The sequence below is a fragment of the Dromaius novaehollandiae genome, unplaced genomic scaffold, assembly GCF_036370855.1.
Source record: "Dromaius novaehollandiae isolate bDroNov1 unplaced genomic scaffold, bDroNov1.hap1 HAP1_SCAFFOLD_30, whole genome shotgun sequence".
NCBI classification, from domain to species: Eukaryota; Metazoa; Chordata; class Aves; order Casuariiformes; family Dromaiidae; genus Dromaius; species Dromaius novaehollandiae.
In genome coordinates this window covers 2,348,583-2,358,968 of record NW_026991333.1, presented here as the reverse complement: position 1 = coordinate 2,358,968, position 10,386 = coordinate 2,348,583, and the positions used below count along the sequence as shown (strand labels likewise).

Below are 10,386 nucleotides of genomic sequence, written 5' to 3'. Positions count from 1 at the left end.
TTTTTTTTTTTTAGACTAGTTACGCGCCTGGTCCATGAGAGTCCAGAACTTAGGGAACTTTGGGCAGATCATGCTGCCCCAAAAAATTATTTGGCCAAATACTGTGGTGAAATGTGTTATAAGTTAAATAGTACTGACATTGGGGTCATGTTGGGCCTTGTTTCCAGAAGTGACAGGCACTCACTGTTTCTCATGCTCTAATATTCGTTCATAGTTAAAAACCTGAGTTACCCAACTATGAACACACATATTTTAGAAACATTTGTAGTCATGAAAAACGTTTTGTTCCCATCAACTGAGTTCAAAATGTTAGTAAGAGGACAGCATATATACGAAAAAATCCAATGTTTGGGGTTTTTTTTTAAGTAGTATGTCATAATTATGGAATATATCCAATTAATATTTAATTTGGGAAGAATCTTATAACTGCTAAAGGATGATCTTTATGGGACAGTTAATCAGAGTATTTTTCTTTGTTCCATGGTGTTTATTGATGCATATTTTAGTAGAGTATTACTCTTGTACTACATACGAAATAGAATATAAAACCCTTGCTTTGCTTTATGTATTGTGCACAGATGAACCCGTTAGCACACTCTATTTTGACATAAAATTATAGGAATATAGGAAACAATAACACAGATAGTGCTATCATTTTCCAACTACCTGTAGTTGTGAAATTTAATGAGGCAAGAAAACAGCCTCTTCGCTCCATCAGCACCCTGCTACCACGGAGAAGGGAGTTTCCGCAGGGGCTGTGCGCAGCCACCGAGCCGAGGCAGGACGTACCCGCTCGCGGGCCGGCAAAGCGGGCGCAGGGGCTTGTCTCCGGCAGAAGGCCGGGTTCCCCGTCGCTGCATGGAAGCGGGAACCTGCTTTTCCCACAAATCGTATTTAAACATGGTGGTTTAAACAAAAATGTACCATATTCTCGTACTATTTGTGAACCTCGATCATGAACCTTCAGGTTTAAAGCGAGCATTGAGGTCACCTGAGGTACCCCAGTCGGGTGAACAGCAAAAATACCGGGGCTGGGGGGGGATAAACCGATAACCACTTTGACGAAAACGGCTTTGTTTGTGCCTGTTGCGGCTCGGACGCGTGTGGGGAACCAAACCCCTGGCCACCGGCCTAGTTTCAGCCGCGGGAGTAACCCGGCGGCCCGGGCTGCTGAGGAGAAGACGACCAGCCCAGTCGCCAGGGCCGCGGCCGGACCCACGCCCCGCGCCGGCCCCTGGCGCCCTCGGTGGCCGCCGCCGAGCGGGGCGGGACGGGGCGGGGCGGGGAGAGGCGGGGGTGCCCCCTGCGGCCGCCGGGGGGCGAAGGGGTTAAGCAGGGAGGGCGTGAGGCCCGGCCCGGTGCCGCGGGGGTCGCCGCCGGGGGCAGCCGGCGGGCGGGCGAGGGCATGAGCGGCGGCGCGGCTGCGGCGGTGAAGCCGCCGGTGCCTCCGCGGGCGGCATGGAGGGTGTCGGCGCCGCCGAGGCCGGTTTCTACGCGGAGGAGGAGGCGGAGGAGGCGGTGAGCTGCTACGACTTCGAGCCGCTGCCCACCCTGCTGGAGGACGAGGTGAGTGCGGGCACGGCCCCCCCTTCCCCCCCTCCCCGGGCCGCACCTGCGCCGCGGCGGCCGGGGCCGCGCCGGGAGTGGGGCCGCGGGCAGCAGGGCCCCGGCCCGGGGCCACCGCGTCCCCCTCCGCCAGGCCTCTCTGGGGAGCTGCTGCCGAAATCCGGCCCCCCAAAAAAAGAAAGTTGCCAGGTGAAATTACCTCTCTCCAAAGCATTCCGTTGTTTTTTGTGCTGTCAAGGCATTTGTGACCTGCCTTTTCGCTTTTACAAAGCCCTACTATAGAAACATTCCTAAATTAATATTTTTGAGGTAGGTTTTGAGGCTTTTGACAGCTGCCAATCACATATAAATTGGTGCATTGCCCTGGCCACTCTTTAATCACATATAATAATCCCAGCTACCGAGTTGCTGAGTTGGCTTGTTGGGTGCCGGTCCATCTCCGCGGTGCCGAGCAGAGTCATCGCCGCTGCGCGCGGTGTTTCGTAACTCCTGCCGTGCCCGGGGTTCCCAGCACAGTCATGTTGCACGCTTCCTTCTAGTACCTGGCAGAATTTCTTACATGGGCAAAAGCGGTTTCAGCAGCAGCCAAACAGATTTTTGTACTGCCGTTTCTTATGGCCCTGTGTGAAAAAAGGCCTTTGTCAGTGGGAAATAAGCTGGGGGATTTGTTTATTTTGTGTTTATTGCACCAAATAACCTGTAACTGAATCCTGTTCTGTAATGATGTTTGCCTGAATGTGTTTGGTTTTCCTCTTGCTCATCTTTCTTTGCATACTTTCATGTAAAGTGTGTTCCTTACCCCCAGGGAATATTTTGATAAAATGATAACTTTTTGGTTTTACACACCGAAACCAGATCTAGATTTGTTTATATCTTGTTATATCTCCTGGTTCACGGACCCAAACTGAGTCAGGAAATGAGGGTGTGCTAAAAACAGTCCCTTCAAAATTTCACAATCCATTTTTTGGTCAAGAGTTTGGCTCTTCTGCTGTTAGCTGAACTGATTTTTCCAGTCTTGGTCTAGAGTTTCTTTTTGTCAGTCAGATGGGTTCTCCTCCTCCGTTATCAATAGCATTCACTGTGGTAGGCCTCCTTGGACTGGTACATGCAAAATACAGAGGGAAGAGGCCTCCTTTTACACATTTACTCATAATTAAATAACCTTGTAGAGAAAGCGAGTATGACCTATCACCTGGTGATTGGAGAAGTTAATTTAAAAGGGCTGCTTGGAGGAATAGTCAATGGGTTTACCTCAGCATCCAGTGTTTTCCTTTAAATATGAGTGATTTAATGAATCATGTTTGGTGTATTTTTCATGGTTCTGGGACAGACTGTTTTGAGGTTTGTGTCCCAAAGTACCAAAAAAAAAAAAAAAAAAAAAAAAACCTTTGCAACAAGACTTAGTTGCCAGAAGGCTGTGAATGCTGAGACACCTGAGCTTTTAGCTGCTTAGTCATTTAGCGGAGCCTGGGCTTCCCTTGGCTGAGGGGAAGCATAAGGGCAGAGGCTGGTGGCTGACTCCTCTGCTTTGCAAAAGCCAACAGGCGCAACGGGAAAGCTGCCAGAGCAGAGGAGCAGGGAGTGCTGAGGATGAGGGTGTATTTGAAACACCTTTCTTTACTAGGACTTTCTTGGTCTCAAAGGTGCCTTAATATTTTGTTTTAATTTTTTTAGAGAAGTTGTGACCAATGGGTTTCTCCTCCTGCTGTCCCTCCCTTTGCTTAATTACATATACTGCTGAATCATTTTATACTTTCTGAAGAAAATGTAAGGGAAAACTGAGAACTAAAGTGCGTAATTAAACCATGGTTATCTGACCAGTTCACTTTTCATAGTTATTAAACAGTAATTGCTTTTTGCAAGTCATTTTGGCTGATAATGAGATGAGGGAGGAAAGACATCAGCATCTCCGTTATGTAACGAATGCTCCAGTTTTTACTGCAACTTTCCAGTGGTCCAGACAAAGTATTGTATGTATGTCAGTCATGTATGGGTGCTGGCTGTGCTTTTTCTGATAGGCTTTGGTCTAGCTTACCAGAAACTCCTGTGTTATATTCTTGAAACCATTTTTTTTTTCAGTGAAGACTCTGTTTCTTTATTGTTTTGAGGATGCAAGCTGAATGCATGTCCCAGCTGTTTACAGTGCTTGGTTCCCTGTATTGACATGGCTTCGCTACAAGAGCAGCTGTGGTAACTAACCCCAAGATAGTTTGGCCATTTGGAAAAATACAGGGGTTCTGTGAAGCAAATAACTTCACCTGCTGGTCTTTGGAAGGAGGGAGGGTTGCTGTGTTTTCATATCTTCGCTCACCATCCATTTTTGATGTAAGCCACTGACTGTTCAGCATTTCATAGGCCTTTTTTTTTCCCTCTCCTCCTTTCGCCTTACCTAAATTTCTCTTTCACTGGAAGCGAAGATAAGCTTGTCTGACATGACATCATCACCACATTTCATTTACTCCCAAATAAGAAGTTAACCACAAGACAAAGATGGCTTTGTAGATCAGAACTATAGATATTTCCTACTGCTGATTAATGTCAGCTCTGAGGTCACACCTGACAACCACAAAGTAACCTCAAAGCTTGGCTGATAAGAAATCCTACCAAGTCCTATATAATCTGGTCATGATTGGAAGTGGACACTGAGGCTGTTTTAAAAGCTTGCAGATTTTATATGTTTTGCAGTGCCTTTCTTGTCCAATTCTATCCCCATCCTACCTATCAGCTTGCTCAACTCCTATGCCTGTGGTTTGTGGTCCATCTCCTGGTCGTATGCTTATATTTTCAGACATAAGAACCATGTGCCACCCTCCATGCTTGGAAGAACTACACCATAAAGATGTATAAAATTTTCTCATCCACCCTCAAAATTTGATGGCCAGTAAACTTGCAGCATTATGCACATTGTGCCGAGTACAGTTGGCAGAGAGAAACAATGCGAGCTCTTGTCTCGTGTAGCTGAACTACAAGGGCGCTTGCTGTTTACTACATAGTGCTGAGCTCCTGTGAGGCCCAGCTCCATGAGCAGTGCTAGAGGGCACTGTAGTAATACTGCTGTTAGTAAATTAGTCCCTCCTCAGAAGTGACAGAAAATCAGAACATTAAAAATAGAACCATATAATAGTAAGTGTGCTTTATTTCCTATGCATTTCCCACCCCCCCACCCCCCCCATATTTATGAAGCGTTGCACTTTGGACTAAAAAGCAAAATAAATTTTGGACTCATGTTTGAAGGATGAGTGCAATACTTCCTTCTCTGAAAATCTTGTTAATAAACTGTTACAGCTTCTGTAAATAGTAGTCCAATCTTATTGATGATCTTCAGTATTGAGCTATGTAAACTGAGTTAAAACTATATTTTCCAAGTTTCCTCTTCGGCAATGTAAGTTTAAACCACTAAGTTTCAGTTTGCGTTTCTGAACTGTAAGATACCTCACATTCTGCTTTGCTGCTGATGATATACTTTCTAGTTTCAATATGGTAAATTCTGCCATTCTAGAGAGAGTTTAATAGGCCACCCAATTTAAATGCATTGATGTGCATCTTGAATTGAAGGTATATTTATTATCATTCAGAAGTAAAGGCTTTATTCTTAATTATCACATATAAATTAGTGAGAAATGTATTATGCATGATTAATAGTGAGTATAGTTTTGATACACACAGTGACTTCTGTAGATATTTCCATTCTTCTGTTTATCTTTCCTACAGACAGAATCAGGCTTTTTTTTTTAAAAAAAAAAAAAGTTTTTAAATTTTGTTTTTGTTCTCAGGTCTTCCAGTTCATGGAAATTTTACTTCTCTAGCTACGGGTGATGAATTAGTTCAGTATTCTAACAACATACAAAAAAAGTCCAGCTGCATTCAATCAAGCATTACTTCTGAATGTCTTGACCAAAAAAGCCACATCAGAGCCATTTTTTTTAACTGGACTCTTTATAGCCTTCCTTTAGTGACAAAGTCAAAGGAAAGTTGTAAGTTGAAAGACTTATAATTTAGGACAGTAACTTAGTTTCTAAGTCCATAAACTATTATGATTGTGAAGAACCCTGGACATAGAGGGGAGGCCTAGGACAACCGAAGCGTTTGTATTATTGTTTAAGTCAAAGCTTAAGAAAAACTTTCCAACAGCATGTTGGACTTTGGAGGGCTTATTAAATGGTCTACACAGTTAATCCTCACAATAGCATCATTCTTAAGATGGCTTAATTAGGAAGGTACTTTTTCCCCAGATCACAGATGGCAAAGGGAACTGCTGTGAAGAGAATTTAAAAGTAGCTTATGCAAAAGCACTCGGGAAAGTTCAAGAAAGATGTGGATTAAACAAAAACTTTCTCTGCTCTCACCTCTGAATGTTCAGTTTCCGTACCTTTGGTGCAGGGTTGATATAGTTTGAATAGCTCACAAAAATACGTTTTTGGGTTTTTTTTTTTTCCTGTTAACATGCATTGGTACCTTCATTCGGGTTAACTGTGCTCCTTACGAGACTTATGGTGTTAACCATGATTTCATGCACTTGGTGTTTCTTGGGGTGTTAATCAGGGTCGTAGAAAGTCTGAGAACTTGCTGGAAGCTTTACATTGTGTATCAGAGATTACATTTGACACAATTGGCTACAAGTAATGTCATGAAATGCAGAGTAATTTATGAATTCATGTCTTGGCAGGAGAATGTGTCCCTTGCTGATATTTTGTCACTGCGGGATAACTGTCTCACGGAGCAAGATATCTGGGCAATTTGCCTGGAGTGCAGCCGCTCTCTGAAGAGCATCGCCCATTCTGCGATCTTCCAGACACTCTGCATCACTCCTGACACTTTGGCTTTTAACACCAATGGCAATGTATGCTTCATGGAACAGCTCAGTGGTAAGTATTTGTGTTTCCAGGCAATTTGTTTCAAAAGTATGAAGACTCATGGTGAGAGGCTGTAGTAAAGCATTATGCTCTATTCCTCAGACCCTTAATTAAAATGAAGGAAAAAATACAAAACTTCTTCAGAAGTTGGTGAATATCAGTCTGTATGAAACAGTATGCTCAGTTTTGTGAACGGTCAGCAAAGACTTCTGAGTTTGACCAGAAGACTTTTCCCAGCTAGAAATATTAGCCAAAAAAAACCCCACTTTTTTTCTCCAGTCCCTTTAGAGTTATATCAGTTTGTAGCTAGAAGATCCATTCTAGTCCCTATATGTTCTATTCAGATTTTTATTATATCTTCTTTAACCTAATTCCTTTTTAAAAGGATGTCAGAATAAGTGTTGTTGCTTTTTTCTTAGTCAAAATCTAGATCACAGTAGTTGGAAAGAATGGGATAAGGTAGTTTTTAGACTAATATTTGCATTCTTTAGAGTCAAAAATCGTATTTCAAGTAAGAACGTAACATCATAAAACTTTTTTCATAGTTGTTGTGGTATTTGTTTTGTGCTTTGCATGACTTGTTTTAGTCTAATTGAATAGCTGGCAAGCAATTGATCCATGACATTGCCTACGTTCAAGTGCTTAAAACGTGGGCTAATGGGAATTCCTGTGCAAAGCAAATGGTGTACCAAGATTTTGTTCTCTGGATACACAGTATACTTTGAAGTGACTTTTCATTAGTTCTGTTTAAAGAAGGTTGTGTTTTTCCTTGAAATGCTGGAAGTTACATAGATACACTGTTTATTTCTTCTCCCTGTTCATCTATGCCCTAAGATCCCCACCACCACCACCCCCCCCCCCGCCCCGCCCTGCCTTTGCCTCCATTCTTGTTAGTGTTTGAAAATACAATTTGCTAGTTAGGTGCTTCTGGAAGTTGTCTTTCTGCTTTCTTGTACTTGTAGCCTATGGATCTATTTTTCTGGAGGACAGTGATAACCTCTGGATCTGCTTGCCAGACTTCTTTTTTTTTTTTTTTCCCTTCCTAAAGTAAGTGAAAATTAACAGCCTGTCACCACAGCTTCAGCAGAGTTCTGCTTCCTGCAGCTTCTGTGGCTCTGAAGCCAGTGACAGACATCCAACGGGGTGTTGTGCCAAAGGCCTCTTATATCCTCTTGTCTCTTCAAATCAGACAAATCTCCATTGTAAACATTATACTGCAAGAATCCAGTGAATTTCACCAGTGGTAAAACCGTATGCTTGTGCAGACTTTAAACCATCCCATTAAAAGAAAGGGAAAGGGTAGCAAGGAGAAGGACAGAATGAGCAGTAATCTATGGGAGAAAAACAAAACCTCCCCCTTTTCCTCCTCCTTCCCCCACCCCTAAAAAAAAATAGCAGGAAAAAGTGTGTGGGGAAAAATGCAGAATTAGTTGTGTATCATCTTTTCTCAGTGGGGAAGCAGAATCAGGAATGTTCTAAGGAGCTTTAAATCAGTTAGTAGCATCTGGATGTTCAACCATGCCAGATAGCTGCAATATATAAATACGTAAAGCAAGTCCTCTCTGGACCTTTCTACCATATATCTGAGTTTAGTATCTTCACAATAAAAGAGCTGTGTGTTTTGCTGCTTAAATATAGGCACAAAAATTCTACTAGAGCTAAAGCTGTGTATGAGTATGCAAAACCTGTGAGCATATTTCTGCCCCTGGTTGAGAAAGGAAATTTATAGCATTCATATATTTATATAGCCTTTTAAATAAAGGAAATATATAGGCTCATAAATGCTATCTGTCATCTGTTGGCTTCACAGAAGGATAGTTTGGGTAAGCTGAATATGTACTTGAAGATGAGGTTTTTGGTCAGGCACTCTTTAACCCCAGTGTTCTTGACCAAGTTCATGTGCCATCAGTACAGTGTGATGTTACATGCATGCTTGAATGCAGCAGCAGCTTCAGTCCCTCTTAGGATGCTCATTTTTTCCTTCTACCTCTTGACTCAGCAGTGACTGTGGCAATAACTCAGTTCTCCACTCAGCAGCGTGCAGATGGGGAATGCACTTCCAACTTTATCGTAATAATAAAAAGATAGTAATTTTAAAAAGAACAGAAAGGCCAAGGTTCAAAGTTGGCCCATAGAAGAGGAGTCAATTAGCTATTCGGATTGTTTTTGCTGGCTGAACCCTTATCCCCCAAGTCTTTATTTGAAAACTGAATGGAAGTTTCCCATTAATCAAATCAAACCAAACCAAACCTGCAAGCCACAGCTGAGCCACACCAGCTTAGGTGATAACTTGGTCCAAACATAAATGTCTGAAGGCCTGCAAAAAGTGGTCAGACAGGTTAAATGTATTTCTGCTCTCTTTTTTTGGTCTGTTTTGTTTCTTAGTCGGAAGTATGGGTTTTTTTGCAGGAAGGTTGAAAATAGCATTTCGTTTTATTTATGGTACTCTAAATATGGATAACATGATCTTCGTAGGTCAGATATGAGTGAACCAAAATACTGTTAAATATCTAGTTTCTTTTGTATCATGAATGTATTGCCAAATTAGTATGTACTTCAAATAAATACAAGTATTAATTTTTAATGTGACACATTTACTCTTTCTTTCAAAGATGATCCAGAGGGTGCCTTTGTACCACCAGAATTTGATATCACTCTTGACACTTTTGAGGCAAGTTTATAAATTTATTGGTAGAATGGGGGGGGGGGGGTTCAGTTGTGTTGATATTTCTGCGGTACCAAATGCTCAGCATTCTCAATGTATAATTTTGCCACATTTTAAGTTTCATTGTGCTGTTTTGAGAGTACACTGTGCGTTTTGTAGGAATAAAACAAATTTAAAATGCTATGTTAATTTTTTGTATAAACATTTGTTTACTAACTGATAAAATGGGAGAACTGGTCTACCCTAAGCCACAGCTGGTCTGTATTATGTTCACTGGTATCCTTCACTGGTTACATTTGCTTGTTTGGGGATTAGCCATGAACTTTTATGACTAAATATAAAATTTGCTTGCTATCCTCTTCAGTAAAATAATTCATGGAAGGGTAATCACCAATTTTATCTTGGAGTTAATGAAGAAACAAATGACTCTCTGTTGCTTTGCAATGCACAAGTGCTCTACATTGTTAAATTAAATTAGATTTAAATTGTTTAGACTAATTCATTAGCCTCCCAAGTCAACCATCTCATTGCCTAGTGCAAGAATGCTTGCTTGCTTAATTTCTATAGAAGACTTTTTTAATACAGTGTTTTTCTGGCATGTATTTCTAGATAATTCAAATAGTTTAATTAGCAACATGTTCCATTGTCATTCAAGGTATAAAAGACTTTATTCTGTTGTTTCATAGTATGATACAAATAACTAGCAAGAGTAAACGATATCTTTTCCATAATTATGTTTATAATTATCTATATTTCCCCAGGGGAGAAGGGTAAGTGAACTTTAAAGTGTAGTACTAGAAGTGAGATGAGAGTGATGAGCCAGAAGGATGAGAATGTAGTATCACAGAATATGAAGTAGCACAGTCTTTGAAGTTTAGGGATATAAAGATTTTTCCCTATTGCTATGCCTTGATAATGTATTTATATAGGTCAGCAAAGCTTTAGTGATGTTGCTCTCCTCCCCAGACTCTTTTTTTGAGACACTTTATTTTGGGGCGCTGAGGAGGGAAGGTGTTCAGGAGGGGACCGATGTTGCATGTCAGCTTGGCAGTTGTTGTATTCAGATGTGTTTGGGGAAAGCAAGTCCTGAAGTCACCCAGTAGTGCCTATTTATTTGGTTCCTTGTTTTGTTGTACTTCTGAAGCTGCTGTTAAAATCTGCTGAGATAAATGTTCTTTATTCCTTGACTCTTAATAAGCCTTGAAGGCATGAGACGAAGACGTTTCTAATGGGAGTAACTGAATTTGGGATTTTTCAGTTTACAGCCTATTTCCACATTTCAGAGTCCTCTGGTCTTCAATG

The 10,386-nt window shown here is 41.6% G+C and overlaps 1 protein-coding gene across 1 annotated transcript in view; it reads left to right on the top strand.

Moving 5' to 3' along the window:
- Positions 1–1,449: 1,449 nt before the first annotated feature.
- The window catches only part of LOC135325841 (kinase non-catalytic C-lobe domain-containing protein 1-like), a 62,120-nt gene continuing 53,183 nt past the window's right edge, over positions 1,450–10,386 (top strand). Inside the window, 3 exon segments of the mRNA XM_064503814.1 lie at positions 1,450–1,566; positions 6,233–6,431; positions 9,032–9,090. Coding sequence (XP_064359884.1) covers positions 1,459–1,566; positions 6,233–6,431; positions 9,032–9,090 — 366 coding nt within the window. The 5' untranslated portion in view covers positions 1,450–1,458.